The sequence below is a fragment of the Ochlerotatus camptorhynchus genome, unplaced genomic scaffold (genome assembly GCF_037179485.1).
Source record: "Ochlerotatus camptorhynchus isolate MF236.1 unplaced genomic scaffold, CSIRO-AGI_Acam_v1.1 ptg000569l, whole genome shotgun sequence".
NCBI lineage: Eukaryota > Metazoa > Arthropoda > Insecta > Diptera > Culicidae > Ochlerotatus > Ochlerotatus camptorhynchus.
Genome location: NW_027041050.1, coordinates 1793928 through 1818247, shown reverse-complemented (window position 1 = coordinate 1818247; position 24320 = coordinate 1793928). Strand labels below are relative to the sequence as shown.

The window sequence follows — 24320 nt, the reverse complement described above, 5'->3', positions numbered from 1 at the left end:
AAAAAACCTTTTTCAGTCATCGAACCCATTTGAGCAATGCAATGCATAAATGAGTTCGATGAATTGAACGAAACGCATTCAGCAATTCTCACCAAAAGGCAGAAGTGTCAAATAACACTTTGGTTCATTCTTTCCCACTCTTGGTATCGATCACCAACGATCGAGTAAATAGCGAAAATACATAGTGGCTTCAAGTGTCTCCATTCTCAGCACCATATGTAAAATATTGTTCAATAAAACATTCTTAGTTTAACTTTCGAAGCGAAAGGTTCGTTTTTAGTAACTGCAATATCACGTCATGAAAACGTCAAATGGCGAAATAGTGAAAGCGTTAAACCACCGTAAACAGTAGAATATTTTATGGGATTGAACTAACTTGCCTCTCCATGTTCCATGTGAACCGTTTCAATATCAAATCGTCGAAACGTTGAGCTGCAGAGCATCCAGTTACCTAGAAAAGGCCACTAGGAACCTTCCTCAGAGAGGCGAATAGAGCCCTAGGAAGCCTGGTCTATCAGGAGCTCCCACCCGTGTCTAGGTTAAGCTGGATCGGAGCCAGAGGATGGACAGAACCAACACTTCACGTTGACATTTCGATTGCCAAGCGGTTTGGGGTAGGGAACAATAATCGCGCTATGCACAGCCACCTATCGGAGATACTCAGAACTAAATAAGCAATTTTTCAACACCGCTTCACGGACGGCTCCAAGGCTGCCAACGTTCTATATGCCTTGAATTCGTAAACATCCCTGAATCCAATACAAAAGACCGCACCGCCGAACACCTCATGCGAAGCGGACCATCCGGTCAGATGACTACCCCATGTGTTCCCAGTTCAGCCATTAAAACATGGGTGAAAGCAACCCTTAGAGACGCCTGGAACCTACAGTGGGTTACAAAAAGAGGACCGTTCTTAGGGAAAATAAAGGGTGACATCTTCAAATGGAAGGACACTACGAGTCGACGGGAACAACAGGTCTTATCTCGGCACCGACCTGGACACACCCGAGTAACCCATAATATGGGTAGCGCTACCTCTTTTCGGAAGTGGTGCGACGCTTGCAACACTATAATGGTCGTGAACTGCCCCTGCTTCCAGAACATCCAAGTCCATAACGGAATCCCGGACAGCATACGCAATGCCTTTAACTATTTAGCGAATGCTAAAAAAATCTATAGAAATTTACAATAGAATTCAGAAGAGCATTTCGAGATAAATTTGAGCAAAATTTCAAAGAATTATGAAAAGAGATTCAAGATCCTTTTGAAGCGGCTACCTTCCACGGGAAATATCTGCCGAATATGCGAAAAAATTAAGAAAATTTTTAAGGAGAATTATGAAGTAAAATTTGATTGAATTCTTGAAGAAAATTTAATTATGATTTTCCGAGATTTCTTGGAGTGTTATGAAGCAACTTTGTAGGGAATACAAACAAGAGTTCACCGTAAAATGGTCTTTCTGCGAAATCGGTTTCTGTGAAATGTTGGAAGCCAATTTTTGCCTGTATAAACTATTCTATAGTTAAAAATGTTAGTTTGGATTCCACGTGTTGGTCATTTTGAATTGTAAGTAGGTACCTATGCAAGTAATTTTCATCACAACTTTTTTTAAAGGGATCATACAACAATACATTGGAAATTTTATCAGACAGTAACCCTGAATGAATTTGTAAAACACTTTCTTATAGGTACATCCTACAGTTAGCCTAATCGCTAATAGTTCAATTGTGATTTCGAATTCCCATCTTTTCCGATTAGGAAACTACTAGGTATGTATTTTGTTAGGATTTATCCGCGAAATGGGTACCCTGCCTACATAAATTTAGCACCACCAGAATAAACAGCAAAACCTATATACACTCTACATGTGGGCAATCAAATTTTATCTCTCCTCTCGAGTGCGAGGCATATATAGATAAAACTGGTGAGTACTTACCTACCTATCTAAAATGTAATACTAATAGCAAAAAAGCTACTTACACTGCATCCATATTTCAGCGCAATTCCTTGTAGCGTATCCGTCTGCTCCACGTCATGTCGGATGAGTGCATCCGAGCTGAGGGCTGGCGATCGACTGCCACCGCTCCCACTGCTTCCGCCGGAAATGCTGCCATATTTTTTCAACGCCCGGGCCGAGTCCCGTATCGATTGCTTCTCGCCGAAGATCGTTTCGTCCTCCATCCCGTCTGAGACTAGCTTTACGAACTGTCGAGACGAATATGCACCATTGGATGTTGAGACACAACGGGAAGTAGAATCATTAGCTATTTCCTTTAGCTCCGTCGTGAAGAGCGTGAAATGGAAAGTTAATCAATAAAGCTCGGGCGCGGGCAATTGTTATGATATTCGAGACACAAAACTACTGCTGGTTGGCGATGGAAACGACAATGAAAGCTGTTTATTTTTTTTCTCCAAAATCAAATGTCTTTTTTCTCCAGACTGAGAAAACAGAAGGCAGATATTTCACTTCTGCTAACGTTAGTCTTTATGACCGAAAAATACTTTCTGCTCAGGATGGAGCAAGTGATTTCAGGAAAGGTTTGAGATTTCACTATTTAAAAAAAAAAACACTGCACAGATCAAAATATTGGTCAGGTTTTGCCACAGAAATTTTCGCTTTCGTTTTTCTCCTGGCCTTAAAAAGTACGAGATATTTTTACCTCTTTTGCTCACGTTACATGACACTTTTCTGACTTCGCACCCACTTCTTCTGACAGTGTTTTCTCCTAGTTTTGACATTTACACGCGTCAGAGTGCAATGCACACATGTGCATACAATGCAAAAACAAAAGCGAGAGTCGCGCGAGAGAGCTGGCGCACGCTGTTCTCTTTTGTTAGTCCGGAGTGCGTTCATGAAGTATTAAATATATACTTATACATGTATATGGGCGTTAAAAGGCAACACCAAGATTTATCTGCAGATTTAAATAAAGGTTGTCTCAAATTAGCATGTGAATGTTCAAGCCAACTGCACAGATAGAAATTCCTATATACTTTTTTGGCAAATTACTATTCGGGATTACAGTAATGACCCGATATAGACAGCTACATTTGTGATTTTCTTTTCTATAATTGTACGAAATCCAAACGCTTTTCAGTGGTCCTATCACCACCGAAGAACCGACGTGACAGCTCATAGAGGGAAAACAATTCAGACACGTAAACACCCTTCAAATCTCGATTAGAGCCGTATTAACGGAGATAAATCAATTTAAAGATTTTCATACCCGCCAGCCTGAAAATGATGGGTTGGGAAAATTTTTTTTAAGGAAAAAAAATGTGATACCTAGTAACCCTCCAAATCTCGATTAGAGCCGTATTAACGGAGATAAATCGATTTAAAGATTTTCATACCCGCCAGCCTGAAAATAATGGGTTGGGACATTTTTTTGAGGAAAAAAATTTTGACACCTAAAAACCCTCCAAATCTCGGTTAGAGCCGTATTAACGGAGATAAATCGATTTAAAGATTTTCATACCCGCCAGCCTGAAAATAATGGGTTGGAACATTTTTTTTGGGAAAAATTTTTGACACCTAAAAACCCTCCAAATCTCGATTAGAGCCGTATTAACGGAGATAAATCGATTTAAAGATTTTCATATCCGCCAGCCTGAAAATAATGGGTTGGGACATTTTTCTTGGGAAAAAAAAATTTGACACCTAAAAACCCTCCAAATCTCGATTAGAGCCGTATTAACGGAGATAAATCGATTTAAAGATTTTCATACCCGCCAGCCTGAAAATAATGGGTAGGAACATTTATTTTGGGGAAAAAAAATTTGACACCTAAAAACCCTCCAAATCTCGATTAGAGCCGTATTAACGGAGATAAATCGATTTAAAGATTTTCATATCCACCAGCCTGAAAATAATGGGTTGGGACATTTTTTTTTGGGAAAAAATTTCTGACACCTAAAAACCCTCCAAATCTCGATTAGAGCCGTATTAACGGAGATAAATCGATTTAAAGATTTTCATATCCCCCAGCCTGAAAATAACGGGTTGGGACATTTTTTTTTTGAAAAAAAATTTTGACACCTAAAAACCCTCCAAATCTCGATTAGAGCCGTATTAACGGAGATAAATCGATTTAAAGATTTTCATACCCGTCAGCCTGAAAATAATAGGTAGAAATATTTTTTTTTTGAAAAAAAAATTTGACACCTAAAAACCCTCCAAATCTCGATTAGAGCCGTATTAACGGAGATAAATCGATTTAAAGATTTTCATACCCGTCAGCCTGAAAATAATAGGTAGAAACGTTTTTTTTTTGAAAAAAAATTTTGACACCTAAAAACCCTCCAAATCTCGATTAGAGCCGTATTAACGGAGATAAATCGATTTAAAGATTTTCAGGGTTTTTAGGTGTCAATTTGGAGGGTTTTTAGGTGTCAAATTTTTTTTTTCCCAAGAAAAAAAGATTTGACACCTAAAAACCCTCCAAATCTCGATTAGAGCCGTATTAACGGAGATAAATCGATTTAAAGATTTTCATACCCGTCAGCCTGAAAATAATGGGTTGGAACATTTTTTTTTGGGAAAAAAAAATTTGACACCTAAAAACCCTCCAAATCTCGATTAGAGCCGTATTAACGGAGATAAATCGATTTAAAGATTTTCATACCCGCCAGCCTGAAAATAATGGGTAGGAACATTTATTTTGGGGAAAAAAAATTTGACACCTAAAAACCCTCCAAATCTCGATTAGAGCCGTATTAACGGAGATAAATCGATTTAAAGATTTTCATATCCGCCAGCCTGAAAATAATGGGTTGGGACATTTTTTTTTGGGAAAAAAAATTTGACACCTAAAAACCCTCCAAATCTCGATTAGAGCGGTATTAACGGAGATAAATCGATTTAAAGATTTTCATACCCGTCAGCCTGAAAATAATGGGTTGGGACATTTTTTTTGGGAAAAAAAATTTGACACCCAAAAACCCTCCAAATCTCGATTAGAGCCGTATTAACGGAGATAAATCGATTTAAAGTTTTTCATACCCACCAGCCTGAAAATAATGGGTAGAAACTTTTTTTTTTGGAAAAAAATTTTGACACTTAAAACCCTCCAAATCTCGATTAGAGCCGTATTAACGGAGATAAATCGATTTAAAGTTTTTCATACCCGTCAGCCTGAAAATAATGGGTTGGAACATTTTTTCTTGGGAAAAAAAATTTTGACACCTAAAAACCCTCCAAATCTCGATTAGAGCCGTATTAACGGAGATAAATCGATTTAAAGATTTTCATACCCGCCAGCCTGAAAATAATGGGTAGAAACATATTTTTTTTGGGAAAAAAAAAATTGACACCTAAAAACCCTCCAAATCTCGATTAGAGCCGTATTAACGGAGATAAATCGATTTAAAGATTTTCATACCCGTCAGCCTGAAAATAATGGGTTGGAACATTTTTTTTTTGGGAAAAATTTCTGACACCTAAAAACCCTCCAAATCTCGATTAGAGCCGTATTAACGGAGATAAATCGATTTAAAGATTTTCATACCCGTCAGCCTGAAAATAAGAGGTAGAAACATTTTTTTTGTGAAAAAAAAATTTGACACCTAAAAACCCTCCAAATCTTGATTAGAGCCGTATTAACGGAGATAAATCGATTTAAAGTTTTTCATACCCACCAGCCTGAAAATAATGGGTAGAAACATTTTTTTTTTGAAAAAAAATTTTGACACTAAAAACCCTCCAAATCTCGATTAGAGCCGTATTAACGGAGATAAATCGATTTAAAGATTTTCATACCCGTCAGCCTGAAAATAATAGGTAGAAACATTTTTTTTTGTGAAAAAAAAATTTGACACCTAAAAACCCTCGATTAGAGCCGTATTAACGGAGATAAATCGATTTAAAGTTTTTCATACCCACCAGCCTAAAAATAATGGGTAGAAACATTTTTTTTTTGAAAAAAAAATTTGACACCTAAAAACCCTCCAAATCTCGATTAGAGCCGTATTAACGGAGATAAATCGATTTAAAGATGTTCATACCCGTCAGCCTGAAAATAATGGGTTGGAACATTTTTTCTTGGGAAAAAAAATTTTGACACCTAAAAACCCTCCAAATCTCGATTAGAGCCGTATTAACGGAGATAAATCGATTTAAAGATTTTCATACCCGTCAGCCTGAAAATAATGGGTTGGAACATTTTTTCTTGGGAAAAAAAAATTTGACACCTAAAAACCCTTCAAATCTCGATTAGAGCCGTATTAACGGAGATAAATCGATTTAAAGTTTTTCAAACCCACCAGCCTGAAAATAATGGGTAGAAACATTTTTTTTTTGAAAAAAATTTTTGACACCTAAAAACCCTCCAAATCTCGATTAGAGCCGTATTAACGGAGATAAATCGATTTAAAGATTTTCATACCCGTCAGCCTGAAAATAATAGGTTGAAACATTTTTTTTTGTGAAAAAAAAATTTGACACCTAAAAACCCTCGATTAGAGCCGTATTAACGGAGATAAATCGATTTAAAGTTTTTCATACCCGCCAGCCTGAAAATAATGGGTAGAAACATTTTTATTTTGGGAAAAAAAATTTGACACCTAAAAACCCTCCAAATCTCGATTAGAGCCGTATTAACGGAGATAAATCGATTTAAAGATTTTCATACCCGTCAGCCTGAAAATAATGGGTTGGAACATTTTGTTTTGGGAAAAAATTTCTGACACCTAAAAACCCTCGATTAGAGCCGTATTAACGGAGATAAATCGATTTAAAGTTTTTCATACCCTCCAGCCTGAAAATAATGGGTAGAAACATTATTTTTTGGGAAAAATTTCTGACACCTAAAAACCCTCCAAATCTCGATTAGAGCCGTATTAACGGAGATAAATCGATTTAAAGATTTTCATACCCGTCAGCCTGAAAATAATAGGTAGAAACATTTTTTTTTGTGAAAAAAAAATTTGACACCTAAAAACCCTCCAAATCTTGATTAGAGCCGTATTAACGGAGATAAATCGATTTAAAGTTTTTCATACCCACCAGCCTGAAAATAATGGGTAGAAACATTTTTTTTTTGAAAAAAAATTTTGACACCTAAAAACCCTCCAAATCTTGATTAGAGCCGTATTAACGGAGATAAATCGATTTAAAGATTTTCATACCCGTCAGCCTGAAAATAATAGGTAGAAACATTTTTTTTTGTGAAAAAAAAATTTGACACCTAAAAACCCTCCAAATCTCGATTAGAGCCGTATTAACGGAGATAAATCGATTTAAAGATTTTCATACCCGCCAGCCTGAAAATAATGGGTAGGGACATTTTTTTTTAGAAAAAATGTTTACACCTAAAAACCCTCCAAATCTCGATTAGAGCCTAATTAACGGAGATAAATCGATTTAAAGATTTTCATACCCGTCAGCCTGAAAATAATGGGTTGGAACATTTTTTCTTGGGAAAAATTTCTGACACCTAAAAACCCTCCAAATCTCGATTAGAGCCGTATTAACGGAGATAAATCGATTTAAAGATTTTCATACCCGCCACCCTAAAAATAATGGGTAGGAACATTTTTTTTTGAAAAAAAAATTTTGACACCTAAAAACCCTCCAAATCCTAATCGAGATTAGAGCCGTATTAACGGAGATAAATCGATTTAAAGATTTTCATACCCGCCAGCCTGAAAATAATGGGTAGGAACATTTTTTTTGGGAAAAAAAATTTGACACCTAAAAACCCTCCAAATCTCGATTAGAGCCGTATTAACGGAGATAAATCGATTTAAAGATTTTCATACCCGCCAGCCTGAAAATAATGGGTAGAAACATATTTTTTTTGGGAAAAAAAAAAATTGACACCTAAAAACCCTCCAAATCTCGATTAGAGCCGTATTAACGGAGATAAATCGATTTAAAGATTTTCATACCCGCCAGCCTGAAAATAATGGGTAGAAACATTTTTTTTTTTGAAAAAAAATTTTGACACTAAAAACCCTCCAAATCTCGATTAGAGCCGTATTAACGGAGATAAATCGATTTAAAGATTTTCATACCCGTCAGCCTGAAAATAATAGGTAGAAACATTTTTTTTTGTGAAAAAAAAATTTGACACCTAAAAACCCTCGATTAGAGCCGTATTAACGGAGATAAATCGATTTAAAGTTTTTCATACCCACCAGCCTAAAAATAATGGGTAGAAACATTTTTTTTTTGAAAAAAAAATTTGACACCTAAAAACCCTCCAAATCTCGATTAGAGCCGTATTAACGGAGATAAATCGATTTAAAGATGTTCATACCCGTCAGCCTGAAAATAATGGGTTGGAACATTTTTTCTTGGGAAAAAAAATTTTGACACCTAAAAACCCTCCAAATCTCGATTAGAGCCGTATTAACGGAGATAAATCGATTTAAAGATTTTCATACCCGTCAGCCTGAAAATAATGGGTTGGAACATTTTTTCTTGGGAAAAAAAAATTTGACACCTAAAAACCCTTCAAATCTCGATTAGAGCCGTATTAACGGAGATAAATCGATTTAAAGTTTTTCAAACCCACCAGCCTGAAAATAATGGGTAGAAACATTTTTTTTTTGAAAAAAATTTTTGACACCTAAAAACCCTCCAAATCTCGATTAGAGCCGTATTAACGGAGATAAATCGATTTAAAGATTTTCATACCCGTCAGCCTGAAAATAATAGGTTGAAACATTTTTTTTTGTGAAAAAAAAATTTGACACCTAAAAACCCTCGATTAGAGCCGTATTAACGGAGATAAATCGATTTAAAGTTTTTCATACCCGCCAGCCTGAAAATAATGGGTAGAAACATTTTTATTTTGGGAAAAAAAAATTTGACACCTAAAAACCCTCCAAATCTCGATTAGAGCCGTATTAACGGAGATAAATCGATTTAAAGATTTTCATACCCGTCAGCCTGAAAATAATAGGTAGAAACATTTTTTTTTGTGAAAAAAAAATTTGACACCTAAAAACCCTCCAAATCTTGATTAGAGCCGTATTAACGGAGATAAATCGATTTAAAGTTTTTCATACCCACCAGCCTGAAAATAATGGGTAGAAACATTTTTTTTTTGAAAAAAAATTTTGACACCTAAAAACCCTCCAAATCTTGATTAGAGCCGTATTAACGGAGATAAATCGATTTAAAGATTTTCATACCCGTCAGCCTGAAAATAATAGGTAGAAACATTTTTTTTGTGAAAAAAAAATTTGACACCTAAAAACCCTCCAAATCTCGATTAGAGCCGTATTAACGGAGATAAATCGATTTAAAGATTTTCATACCCGCCAGCCTGAAAATAATGGGTAGGGACATTTTTTTTTAGAAAAAATGTTTACACCTAAAAACCCTCCAAATCTCGATTAGAGCCTAATTAACGGAGATAAATCGATTTAAAGATTTTCATACCCGTCAGCCTGAAAATAATGGGTTGGAACATTTTTTCTTGGGAAAAATTTCTGACACCTAAAAACCCTCCAAATCTCGATTAGAGCCGTATTAACGGAGATAAATCGATTTAAAGATTTTCATACCCGCCACCCTAAAAATAATGGGTAGGAACATTTTTTTTTGAAAAAAAAATTTTGACACCTAAAAACCCTCCAAATCCTAATCGAGATTAGAGCCGTATTAACGGAGATAAATCGATTTAAAGATTTTCATACCCGCCAGCCTGAAAATAATGGGTAGGAACATTTTTTTTGGGCAAAAAATTTTGACACCTAAAAACCCTCCAAATCTCGATTAGAGCCGTATTAACGGAGATAAATCGATTTAAAGATTTTCATACCCGCCAGCCTGAAAATAATGGGTAGGGACATTTTTTTTGGGAAAAAATGTTTACACCTAAAAACCCTCCAAATCTCGATTAGAGCCGTATTAACGGAGATAAATCGATTTAAAGATTTTCATACCCGTCAGCCTGAAAATAATGGGTTGGAACATTTTTTCTTGGGAAAAAAAATTTGACACCTAAAAACCCTCCAAATCTCGATTAGAGCCGTATTAACGGAGATAAATCGATTTAAAGATTTTCATACCCGTCAGCCTGAAAATAATAGGTAGAAACATTTTTTTTGTGAAAAAAAAAATTGACACCTAAAAACCCTCGATTAGAGCCGTATTAACGGAGATAAATCGATTTAAAGTTTTTCATACCCACCAGCCTGAAAATAATGGGTAGAAACATTTTATTTTTGGAAAAAAAATTTCTGACACCTAAAACCCCTCCAAATCTCGATTAGAGCCGTATTAACGGAGATAAATCGATTTAAAGATTTTCATACCCGCCAGCCTGAAAATAATAGGTAGGAACATTTTTTTTTTGGGCAAAAAATTTTGACACCTTAATACCCTCCAAATCTCGATTAGAGCCGTATTAACGGAGATAAATCGATTTAAAGATTTTCATACCCGCCAGCCTGAAAATAATGGGTAGGAACATTTTTTTTGGGCAAAAAATTTTGACACCTAAAAACCCTCCAAATCTCGATTAGAGCCGTATTAACGGAGATAAATCGATTTAAAGATTTTCATACCCGCCAGCCTGAAAATAATGGGTAGGAACATTTTTTTTGGGCAAAAAATTTTGACACCTAAAAACCCTCCAAATCTCGATTAGAGCCGTATTAACGGAGATAAATCGATTTAAAGATTTTCATACCCGCCAGCCTGAAAATAATGGGTAGGAACATTTTTTTTGGGAAAAAAAATTTGACACCTCAAAACCCTCCAAATCTCGATTAGAGCCGTATTAACGGAGATAAATCGATGTAAAGATTTTCATACCCGCCAGCCTGAAAATAATGGGTAGAAACATTTTTTTTTGGGAAAAATTTCTGACACCTTAAAACCCTCCAAATCTCGATTAGAGCCGTATTAACGGAGATAAATCGATTTAAAGATTTTCATACCCGCCAGCCTGAAAATAATGGGTAGGAACATTTTTTTTTGGGAAAAAAAATTTGACACCTAAAAACCCTCCAAATCTCGATTAGAGCCGTATTAACGGAGATAAATCGATTTAAAGATTTTCATACCCGCCAGCCTGAAAATAATGGGTTGGAACATTTTTTTTGGGAAAAATTTCTGACACCTAAAAACCCTCCAAATCTCGATTAGAGCCGTATTAACGGAGATAAATCGATTTAAAGGGAAGGAACATTTTTTTTTTGGGAAAAATTTCTGACACCTAAAAACCCTCCAAATCTCGGTTAGAGCCGTATTAACGGAGATAAATCGATTTAAAGATTTTCATACCCGCCAGCCTGAAAATAATGGGTAGGAACATTTTTTTTGGGAAAAAAAATTTGACACTTAAATACCCTCCAAATCTCGATTAGAGCCGTATTAACGGAGATAAATCGATTTAAAGATTTTCATACCCGCCAGCCTGAAAATAATGGGTAGGAACATTTTTTTTTGGGAAAAAAATTTGACACCTGAAAACCCTCCAAATCTCGATTAGAGCCGTATTAACGGAGATAAATCGATTTAAAGATTTTCATACCCGCCAGCCTGAAAATAATGGGTAGGAACATTTTTTTTTGGGAAAAAATGTTTACACCTAAAAACCCTCCAAATCTCGATTAGAGCCGTATTAACGGAGATAAATCGATTTAAAGATTTTCATACCCGTCAGCCTGAAAATAATGGGTTGGAACATTTTTTTTGGGAAAAATTTCTGACACCTAAAAACCCTCCAAATCTCGATTAGAGCCGTATTAACGGAGATAAATCGATTTTAAGATTTTCATACCCGCCAGCCTGAAAATAATGGGTAGGAACATTTTTTTTTGGGAAAAATTTCTGACACCTAAAAACCCTCCAAATCTCGATTAGAGCCGTATTAACGGAGATAAATCGATTTAAAGATTTTCATACCCGCCAGCCTGAAAATAATGGGTAGGAACATTTTTTTTTGGGAAAAATTTCTGACACCTAAAAACCCTCCAAATCTCGGTTAGAGCCGTATTAACGGAGATAAATCGATTTAAAGATTTTCATACCCGCCAGCCTGAAAATAATGGGTAGGAACATTTTTTTTGGGAAAAAAATTTGACACCTAAATACCCTCCAAATCTCGATTAGAGCCGTATTAACGGAGATAAATCGATTTAAAGATTTTCATACCCGCCAGCCTGAAAATAATGGGTAGGAACATTTTTTTTTGGGAAAAAAATTTGACACCTAAAAACCCTCCAAATCTCGATTAGAGCCGTATTAACGGAGATAAATCGATTTAAAGATTTTCATACCCGCCAGCCTGAAAATAATGGGTAGGAACATTTTTTTTGGGAAAAAAATTTGACACCTGAAAACCCTCCAAATCTCGATTAGAGCCGTATTAACGGAGATAAATCGATTTAAAGATTTTCATACCCGCCAGCCTGAAAATAATGGGTAGGGACATTTTTTTTTGGGAAAAAATGTTTACACCTAAAAACCCTCCAAATCTCGATTAGAGCCGTATTAACGGAGATAAATCGATTTAAAGATTTTCATACCCGTCAGCCTGAAAATAATGGGTTGGAACATTTTTTTTGGGAAAAATTTCTGACACCTAAAAACCCTCCAAATCTCGATTAGAGCCGTATTAACGGAGATAAATCGATTTTAAGATTTTCATACCCGCCAGCCTGAAAATAATGGGTAGGAATATTTTTTTTTGGGAAAAATTTCTGACACCTAAAAACCCTCCAAATCTCGATTAGAGCCGTATTAACGGAGATAAATCGATTTAAAGATTTTCATACCCGCCAGCCTGAAAATAATGGGTAGGGACATTTTTTTTTGGGAAAAAATGTTTACACCTAAAAACCCTCCAAATCTCGATTAGAGCCGTATTAACGGAGATAAATCGATTTAAAGATTTTCATACCCGTCAGCCTGAAAATAATGGGTTGGAACATTTTTTTTTGGGAAAAATTTCTGACACCTAAAAACCCTCCAAATCTCGATTAGAGCCGTATTAACGGAGATAAATCGATTTAAAGATTTTCATACCCGCCACCCTAAAAATAATGGGTAGGAACATTTTTTTTTGAAAAAAAAATTTTGACACCTAAAAACCCTCCAAATCCTAATCGAGATTAGAGCCGTATTAACGGAGATAAATCGATTTAAAGATTTTCATACCCGCCAGCCTGAAAATAATGGGTAGGAACATTTTTTTTGGGAAAAAAAATTTGACACCTAAAAACCCTCCAAATCTCGATTAGAGCCGTATTAACGGAGATAAATCGATTTAAAGATTTTCATACCCGCCAGCCTGAAAATAATGGGTAGAAACATATTTTTTTTGGGAAAAAAAAAAATTGACACCTAAAAACCCTCCAAATCTCGATTAGAGCCGTATTAACGGAGATAAATCGATTTAAAGATTTTCATACCCGCCAGCCTGAAAATAATGGGTAGAAACATTTTTTTTTTTGAAAAAAAATTTTGACACTAAAAACCCTCCAAATCTCGATTAGAGCCGTATTAACGGAGATAAATCGATTTAAAGATTTTCATACCCGTCAGCCTGAAAATAATAGGTAGAAACATTTTTTTTTGTGAAAAAAAAATTTGACACCTAAAAACCCTCGATTAGAGCCGTATTAACGGAGATAAATCGATTTAAAGTTTTTCATACCCACCAGCCTAAAAATAATGGGTAGAAACATTTTTTTTTTGAAAAAAAAATTTGACACCTAAAAACCCTCCAAATCTCGATTAGAGCCGTATTAACGGAGATAAATCGATTTAAAGATGTTCATACCCGTCAGCCTGAAAATAATGGGTTGGAACATTTTTTCTTGGGAAAAAAAATTTTGACACCTAAAAACCCTCCAAATCTCGATTAGAGCCGTATTAACGGAGATAAATCGATTTAAAGATTTTCATACCCGTCAGCCTGAAAATAATGGGTTGGAACATTTTTTCTTGGGAAAAAAAAATTTGACACCTAAAAACCCTTCAAATCTCGATTAGAGCCGTATTAACGGAGATAAATCGATTTAAAGTTTTTCAAACCCACCAGCCTGAAAATAATGGGTAGAAACATTTTTTTTTTGAAAAAAATTTTTGACACCTAAAAACCCTCCAAATCTCGATTAGAGCCGTATTAACGGAGATAAATCGATTTAAAGATTTTCATACCCGTCAGCCTGAAAATAATAGGTTGAAACATTTTTTTTTGTGAAAAAAAAATTTGACACCTAAAAACCCTCGATTAGAGCCGTATTAACGGAGATAAATCGATTTAAAGTTTTTCATACCCGCCAGCCTGAAAATAATGGGTAGAAACATTTTTATTTTGGGAAAAAAAAATTTGACACCTAAAAACCCTCCAAATCTCGATTAGAGCCGTATTAACGGAGATAAATCGATTTAAAGATTTTCATACCCGTCAGCCTGAAAATAATAGGTAGAAACATTTTTTTTTGTGAAAAAAAAATTTGACACCTAAAAACCCTCCAAATCTTGATTAGAGCCGTATTAACGGAGATAAATCGATTTAAAGTTTTTCATACCCACCAGCCTGAAAATAATGGGTAGAAACATTTTTTTTTTGAAAAAAAATTTTGACACCTAAAAACCCTCCAAATCTTGATTAGAGCCGTATTAACGGAGATAAATCGATTTAAAGATTTTCATACCCGTCAGCCTGAAAATAATAGGTAGAAACATTTTTTTTGTGAAAAAAAAATTTGACACCTAAAAACCCTCCAAATCTCGATTAGAGCCGTATTAACGGAGATAAATCGATTTAAAGATTTTCATACCCGCCAGCCTGAAAATAATGGGTAGGGACATTTTTTTTTAGAAAAAATGTTTACACCTAAAAACCCTCCAAATCTCGATTAGAGCCTAATTAACGGAGATAAATCGATTTAAAGATTTTCATACCCGTCAGCCTGAAAATAATGGGTTGGAACATTTTTTCTTGGGAAAAATTTCTGACACCTAAAAACCCTCCAAATCTCGATTAGAGCCGTATTAACGGAGATAAATCGATTTAAAGATTTTCATACCCGCCACCCTAAAAATAATGGGTAGGAACATTTTTTTTTGAAAAAAAAATTTTGACACCTAAAAACCCTCCAAATCCTAATCGAGATTAGAGCCGTATTAACGGAGATAAATCGATTTAAAGATTTTCATACCCGCCAGCCTGAAAATAATGGGTAGGAACATTTTTTTTGGGCAAAAAATTTTGACACCTAAAAACCCTCCAAATCTCGATTAGAGCCGTATTAACGGAGATAAATCGATTTAAAGATTTTCATACCCGCCAGCCTGAAAATAATGGGTAGGGACATTTTTTTTGGAAAAAATTTTTACACCTAAAAACCCTCCAAATCTCGATTAGAGCCGTATTAACGGAGATAAATCGATTTAAAGATTTTCATACCCGTCAGCCTGAAAATAATGGGTTGGAACATTTTTTCTTGGGAAAAAAAATTTGACACCTAAAAACCCTCCAAATCTCGATTAGAGCCGTATTAACGGAGATAAATCGATTTAAAGATTTTCATACCCGTCAGCCTGAAAATAATAGGTAGAAACATTTTTTTTGTGAAAAAAAAAATTGACACCTAAAAACCCTCGATTAGAGCCGTATTAACGGAGATAAATCGATTTAAAGTTTTTCATACCCACCAGCCTGAAAATAATGGGTAGAAACATTTTATTTTTGGAAAAAAAATTTCTGACACCTAAAACCCCTCCAAATCTCGATTAGAGCCGTATTAACGGAGATAAATCGATTTAAAGATTTTCATACCCGCCAGCCTGAAAATAATAGGTAGGAACATTTTTTTTTTGGGCAAAAAATTTTGACACCTTAATACCCTCCAAATCTCGATTAGAGCCGTATTAACGGAGATAAATCGATTTAAAGATTTTCATACCCGCCAGCCTGAAAATAATGGGTAGGAACATTTTTTTTGGGCAAAAAATTTTGACACCTAAAAACCCTCCAAATCTCGATTAGAGCCGTATTAACGGAGATAAATCGATTTAAAGATTTTCATACCCGCCAGCCTGAAAATAATGGGTAGGAACATTTTTTTTGGGCAAAAAATTTTGACACCTAAAAACCCTCCAAATCTCGATTAGAGCCGTATTAACGGAGATAAATCGATTTAAAGATTTTCATACCCGCCAGCCTGAAAATAATGGGTAGGAACATTTTTTTTGGGAAAAAAAATTTGACACCTCAAAACCCTCCAAATCTCGATTAGAGCCGTATTAACGGAGATAAATCGATGTAAAGATTTTCATACCCGCCAGCCTGAAAATAATGGGTAGAAACATTTTTTTTTGGGAAAAATTTCTGACACCTTAAAACCCTCCAAATCTCGATTAGAGCCGTATTAACGGAGATAAATCGATTTAAAGATTTTCATACCCGCCAGCCTGAAAATAATGGGTAGGAACATTTTTTTTTGGGAAAAAAAATTTGACACCTAAAAACCCTCCAAATCTCGATTAGAGCCGTATTAACGGAGATAAATCGATTTAAAGATTTTCATACCCGCCAGCCTGAAAATAATGGGTTGGAACATTTTTTTTGGGAAAAATTTCTGACACCTAAAAACCCTCCAAATCTCGATTAGAGCCGTATTAACGGAGATAAATCGATTTAAAGGGAAGGAACATTTTTTTTTTGGGAAAAATTTCTGACACCTAAAAACCCTCCAAATCTCGGTTAGAGCCGTATTAACGGAGATAAATCGATTTAAAGATTTTCATACCCGCCAGCCTGAAAATAATGGGTAGGAACATTTTTTTTGGGAAAAAAAATTTGACACTTAAATACCCTCCAAATCTCGATTAGAGCCGTATTAACGGAGATAAATCGATTTAAAGATTTTCATACCCGCCAGCCTGAAAATAATGGGTAGGAACATTTTTTTTTGGGAAAAAAATTTGACACCTGAAAACCCTCCAAATCTCGATTAGAGCCGTATTAACGGAGATAAATCGATTTAAAGATTTTCATACCCGCCAGCCTGAAAATAATGGGTAGGAACATTTTTTTTTGGGAAAAAATGTTTACACCTAAAAACCCTCCAAATCTCGATTAGAGCCGTATTAACGGAGATAAATCGATTTAAAGATTTTCATACCCGTCAGCCTGAAAATAATGGGTTGGAACATTTTTTTTGGGAAAAATTTCTGACACCTAAAAACCCTCCAAATCTCGATTAGAGCCGTATTAACGGAGATAAATCGATTTTAAGATTTTCATACCCGCCAGCCTGAAAATAATGGGTAGGAACATTTTTTTTTGGGAAAAATTTCTGACACCTAAAAACCCTCCAAATCTCGATTAGAGCCGTATTAACGGAGATAAATCGATTTAAAGATTTTCATACCCGCCAGCCTGAAAATAATGGGTAGGAACATTTTTTTTTGGGAAAAATTTCTGACACCTAAAAACCCTCCAAATCTCGGTTAGAGCCGTATTAACGGAGATAAATCGATTTAAAGATTTTCATACCCGCCAGCCTGAAAATAATGGGTAGGAACATTTTTTTTGGGAAAAAAATTTGACACCTAAATACCCTCCAAATCTCGATTAGAGCCGTATTAACGGAGATAAATCGATTTAAAGATTTTCATACCCGCCAGCCTGAAAATAATGGGTAGGAACATTTTTTTTTGGGAAAAAAATTTGACACCTAAAAACCCTCCAAATCTCGATTAGAGCCGTATTAACGGAGATAAATCGATTTAAAGATTTTCATACCCGCCAGCCTGAAAATAATGGGTAGGAACATTTTTTTTGGGAAAAAAATTTGACACCTGAAAACCCTCCAAATCTCGATTAGAGCCGTATTAACGGAGATAAATCGATTTAAAGATTTTCATACCCGCCAGCCTGAAAATAATGGGTAGGGACATTTTTTTTTGGGAAAAAATGTTTACACCTAAAAACCCTCCAAATCTCGATTAGAGCCGTATTAACGGAGATAAATCGATTTAAAGATTTTCATACCCGTCAGCCTGAAAATAATGGGTTGGAACATTTTTTTTGGGAAAAATTTCTGACACCTAAAAACCCTCCAAATCTCGATTAGAGCCGTATTAACGGAGATAAATCGATTTTAAGATTTTCATACCCGCCAGCCTGAAAATAATGGGTAGGAATATTTTTTTTTGGGAAAAATTTCTGACACCTAAAAACCCTCCAAATCTCGATTAGAGCCGTATTAACGGAGATAAATCGATTTAAAGATTTTCATACCCGCCAGCCTGAAAATAATGGGTAGGGACATTTTTTTTTGGGAAAAAATGTTTACACCTAAAAACCCTCCAAATCTCGATTAGAGCCGTATTAACGGAGATAAATCGATTTAAAGATTTTCATACCCGTCAGCCTGAAAATAATGGGTTGGAACATTTTTTTTTGGGAAAAATTTCTGACACCTAAAAACCCTCCAAATCTCGATTAGAGCCGTATTAACGGAGATAAATCGATTTAAAGATTTTCATACCCGCCAGCCTGAAAATAATGGGTAGAAACATTATTTGTTGGGAAAAATTTCTGACACCTAAAAACCCTCCAAATCTCGATTAGAGCCGTATTAACGGAGATAAATCGATTTAAAGATTTTCATATCCGCCAGCCTGAAAATAATGGGTTGGGACATTTTTGTTTGGGAAAAAAATTTGACACCTAAAAACCCTCCAAATCTCGATTAGAGCCGTATTAACGGAGATAAATCGATTTAAAGATTTTCATACCCGCCAGCCTGAAAATAATGGGTAGGAACATTTACCTTGGGGAAAAAAAATTCTGACACCTAAAAACCCTCCAAATCTCGATTAGAGCCGTATTAACGGAGATAAATTGATTTAAAGATTTTCATACCCGCCAGCCTGAAAATAATGGGTTGGGACATTTTTTTTTGGGAAAAAATTTCTGACACCTAAAAACCCTCCAAATCTCGATTAGAGCCGTATTAACGGAGATAAATCGATTTAAAGATTTTCATACCCGCCAGCCTGAAAATAATGGGTTGGAACATTTTTTTTTGGGAAAAAATTTCTGACACATAAAAACCATCCAAATCTCGATTAGAGCCGTATTAACGGAGATAAATCGATTTAAAGATTTTCATACCCGCCAGCCTGAAAATAATGGGTTGGAATATTTTTTTTTGGGAAAAAATTTCTGACACCTAAAAACCCTCCAAATCTCGATTAGAGCCGTATTAACGGAGATAAATCGATTTAAAGATTTTCATACCCGCCAGCCTGAAAATAATGGGTAGAAACATTTTTTTTTTGGAAAAAATTTCTGACACCTAAAAACCCTCCAAATCTCGATTAGAGCCGTATTAACGGAGATAAATCGATTTAAAGATTTTCATACCCGCCAGCCTGAAAATAATGGGTAGGAACATTTTTTTTTTGGGAAAAAAAATTTGACTCCTAAAAACCCTCCAAATCTCGATTAGAGCCGTATTAACGGAGATAAATCTATTTAAAGATTTTCATACCCGCCAGCCTGAAAATAATGGGTAGGAACATTTTTTTTTTGGGAAAAAAAATTTGACTCCTAAAAACCCTCCAAATCTCGATTAGAGCCGTATTAACGGAGATAAATCGATTTAAAGATTTTCATACCCGCCAGCCTGAAAATAATGGGTAGAAACATTTTTTTTTTGGAAAAAATTTCTGACACCTAAAAACCCTCCAAATCTCGATTAGAGCCGTATTAACGGAGATAAATCGATTTAAAGATTTTCATACCAGCCAGCCTTAAAATAATGGGTTGGAACATTTTTTTTTGGGAAAAAAAAATTTGACACCTAAAAACCCTCCAAATCTCGATTAGAGCCGTATTAACTGAGATAAATCGATTTAAAGATTTTCATACCCGTCAGCCTGAAAATAATGGGTTGGAACATTTTTTTTTTGGGAAAAAATTTCTGACACCTAAAAACCCTCCAAATCTCGATTAGAGCCGTATTAACGGAGATAAATCGATTTAAAGATTTTCATACCCGCCAGCCTGAAAATAATGGGTTGGAACATTTTTTTTTGGGAAAAAATTTCTGACACCTAAAAACCCTCCAAATCTCGATTAGAGCCGTATTAACGGAGATAAATCGATTTAAAGATTTTCATACCCGCCAGCCTGAAAATAATGGGTTGGAACATTTTTTTTTGGGAAAAAATTTCTGACACCTAAAAACCCTCCAAATCTCGATTAGAGCCGTTTTAACGGAGATAAATCGATTTAAAGATTTTCATACCCGCCAGCCTGAAAATAATGGGTAGGAACATTTTTTTTTTGGGAAAAAAAATTTGACTCCTAAAAACCCTCCAAATCTCGATTAGAGCCGTATTAACGGAGATAAATCTATTTAAAGATTTTCATACCCGCCAGCCTGAAAATAATGGGTAGGAACATTTTTTTTTTGGGAAAAAAAATTTGACTCCTAAAAACCCTCCAAATCTCGATTAGAGCCGTATTAACGGAGATAAATCGATTTAAAGATTTTCATACCCGCCAGCCTGAAAATAATGGGTAGAAACATTTTTTTTTTGGAAAAAATTTCTGACACCTAAAAACCCTCCAAATCTCGATTAGAGCCGTATTAACGGAGATAAATCGATTTAAAGATTTTCATACCAGCCAGCCTTAAAATAATGGGTTGGAACATTTTTTTTTGGGAAAAAAAAATTTGACACCTAAAAACCCTCCAAATCTCGATTAGAGCCGTATTAACTGAGATAAATCGATTTAAAGATTTTCATACCCGTCAGCCTGAAAATAATGGGTTGGAACATTTTTTTTTTGGGAAAAAATTTCTGACACCTAAAAACCCTCCAAATCTCGATTAGAGCCGTATTAACGGAGATAAATCGATTTAAAGATTTTCATACCCGCCAGCCTGAAAATTATGGGTTGGGACATTTTTTTTGAGGAAAAATATTCTGACACCTAAAATCCTTTCAAATCTTGATTAGAGCCGTATTAACGGAGATAAATCGATTTAAAGATTTTCATACCCGTCAGCCTGAAAATAATGGGTTGGAACATATTTTATTTGGGAAAAAAATTCTGACACCTAAAAACCCTCCAAATCTCGATTAGAGCCGTATTAACGGAGATAAATCGATTTAAAGATTTTCATACCCGTCAGCCTGAAAATAATGGGTTGGAACATATTTTATTTGGGAAAAAAATTCTGACACCTAAAATCCTTTCAAATCTTGATTAGAGCCGTATTAACGGAGATAAATCGATTTAAAGATTTTCATACCCGTCAGCCTGAAAATAATGGGTTGGAACATTTTTTTTTGGGAAAAAATTTCTGACACCTAAAAACCCTCCAAATCTCGATTAGAGCCGTATTAACGGAGATAAATCGATTTAAAGATTTTCATACCCATCAGCCTGAAAATAATGGGTTGGAACATTTTTTTTTTGGGAAAAAATTTCTGACACCTAAAAACCCTCCAAATCTCGATTAGAGCCGTATTAACGGAGATAAATCGATTTAAAGATTTTCATACCCGTCAGCCTGAAAATAATGGGTTGGAACATTTTTTTTTGGGAAAAAATTTCTGACACCTAAAAACCCTCCAAATCTCGATTAGAGCCGTATTAACGGAGATAAATCGATTTAAAGATTTTCATACCCGCCAGCCTGAAAATTATGGGTTGGGACATTTTTTTTGAGGAAAAATATTCTGACACCTAAAATCCTTTCAAATCTTGATTAGAGCCGTATTAACGGAGATAAATCGATTTAAAGATTTTCATACCCGTCAGCCTGAAAATAATGGGTTGGAACATTTTTTTTTGGGAAAAAATTTCTGACACCTAAAAACCCTCCAAATCTCGATTAGAGCCGTATTAACGGAGATAAATCGATTTAAAGATTTTCATACCCGCCAGCCTGAAAATAATGGGCTGGAACATTTCTTTTGGGAAAAAAATTTGACTCCTAAAAAGTAAAAACCCTCCAAATCTCGATTAGAGCCGTATTAACGGAGATAAATCGATTTAAAGATTTTCATACCCGCCAGCCTGAAAATAATGGGTTGGAACATTTTTTTTTGGGAAAAAATTTCTGACACCTAAAAACCCTCCAAATCTCGATTAGAGCCGTATTAACGGAGATAAATCGATTTAAAGATTTTCATACCCGTCAGCCTGAAAATAATGGGTTGGAACATTTTTTTTTGGGAAAAAATTTCTGACACCTAAAAACCCTCCAAATCTCGATTAGAGCCGTATTAACGGAGATAAATCGATTTAAAGATTTTCATACCCGCCAGCCTGAAAATAATGGGTAGGAACATTTATTTTGTGGAAACAAAATTTGACACCTAAAAACCCTCCAAATCTCGATTAGAGCCGTATTAACGGAGATAAATCGATTTAAAGATTTCCATACCCGCCAGCCTGAAAATAATGGGTAGGAACATTTTTTTTTGAAAAAAAAATTTGACACCCAAACACCCTCCAAATCTCGATTAGAGCCGTATTAACGGAGATAAATCGATTTAAAGATTTTCATACCCGCCAGCCTGAAAATAATGGGTAGGAACTTTTTTTTTTTGGGGAAAAAATTTTGACACCCAAAAACCCTCCAAATCTCGATTAGAGCCGTATTAACGGAGATAAATCGATTTAAAGATTTTCATATCCGCCAGCCTGAAAATAATGGGTTGGAACATTTTTTTTTGGGAAAAAATTTCTGACACCTAAAAACCCTCCAAATCTCGATTAGAGCCGTATTAACGGAGATAAATCGATTTAAAGATTTTCATACCCGTCAGCCTGAAAATAATGGGTTGGAACATTTTTTTTTGGGAAAAAATTTCTGACACCTAAAAACCCTCCAAATCTCGATTAGAGCCGTATTAACGGAGATAAATCGATTTAAAGATTTTCATACCCGCCAGCCTGAAAATAATGGGTAGGAACATTTATTTTGTGGAAACAAAATTTGACACCCAAACACCCTCCAAATCTCGATTAGAGCCGTATTAACGGAGATAAATCGATTTAAAGATTTTCATACCCGCCAGCCTGAAAATAATGGGTAGGAACATTTTTTTTTGAAAAAAAATTTTGACACCCAAACACCCTCCAAATCTCGATTAGAGCCGTATTAACGGAGATAAATCGATTTAAAGATTTTCATACCCGCCAGCCTGAAAATAATGGGTTGGGACATTTTTTTTTGGGAAAAAAAATTTGACACCTAAAAACCCTCCAAATCTCGGTTAGAGCCGTATTAACGGAGATAAATCGATTTAAAGATTTTCACACCCGCCAGCCTGAAAATAATGGGTTGGGACATTTTTTTTTGGGAAAAAATTTCTGACACCTACAAAACCCTCTAAATCTCGATTAGAGCCGTATTAACGGAGATAAATCGATTTAAAGATTTTCATACCCGTCAGCCTGAAAATAATGGGTTGGAACATTTTTTTTTGGGAAAAATTTCTGACACCTAAAAACCCTCCAAATCTCGGTTAGAGCCGTATTAACGGAGATAAATCGATTTAAAGATTTTCATATCCGCCAGCCTGAAAATAATGGGTTGGGGAATTTTTTTTTGGGAAAAAAATTTTTACACCTAAAAGCCTACAAATCTCGATTAGAGCGGTATTAACGGAGATAAATCGATTTAAAGGTTTTCATACCCGTCAGCCTGAAAATAATGGGTTGGAACATTTTTTATTTGGGAAAAAATTTCTGACACCTAAAAACCCTCCAAATCTCGATTAGAGCCGTATTAACGGAGATAAATCGATTTAAAGATTTTCATACCCGCCAGCCTGAAAATAATGGGTAGGAACATTTTTTTTTTGGGAAAAATTTGTGACACCTAAAAACCCTCCAAATCTCGATTAGAGCCGTATTAACGGAGATAAATCGATTTAAAGTTTTTCATACCCGCCAGCCTGAAAATAATGGGTAGAAACATTTTTTTTTATGAAAAAAAATTTTGACACCTAAAAACCCTCCAAATCTCGATTAGAGCCGTATTAACGGAGATAAATCGATTTAAAGATTTTCATACCCGCCAGCCTGAAAATAATGGGTAGGGACATTTTTTTTGGGAAAAAGATGTTTACACCTAAAAACCCTCCAAATCTCGATTAGAGCCGTATTAACGGAGATAAATCGATTTAAAGATTTTCATACCCGCCACCCTAAAAATAATGGGTAGGAACATTTTTTTTTGAAAAACAAATTTTGACACCTAAAAACCCTCCAAATCTCGATTAGAGCCGTATTAACGGAGATAAATCGATTTAAAGATTTTCATACCCGTCAGCCTGAAAATAATGGGTTGGAACATTTTTTTTTGGG

General features: G+C 35.2%; 1 protein-coding gene across 3 annotated transcripts in view; it reads right to left on the bottom strand.

Moving 5' to 3' along the window:
• The window catches only part of LOC135713576 (lysM and putative peptidoglycan-binding domain-containing protein 1-like), a 56545-nt gene that overhangs the window by 8131 nt on the left and 24094 nt on the right, over nt 1–24320 (bottom strand). The window contains exons 1-2 of one of the 3 annotated variants that reach the window (XM_065236708.1): nt 2661–2774; nt 1981–2205 (exon numbers count right to left, since the gene is read on the bottom strand). In XM_065236708.1, the coding sequence (XP_065092780.1) occupies nt 1981–2181 (201 nt within the window). In that variant the 5' untranslated portion in view covers nt 2182–2205; nt 2661–2774. Of the gene's footprint in view, nt 1–1980; nt 2278–2660; nt 2775–24320 lie in introns of those variants that run through there. The other 2 variants (XM_065236706.1, XM_065236707.1) reach the window with 2 other exon arrangements.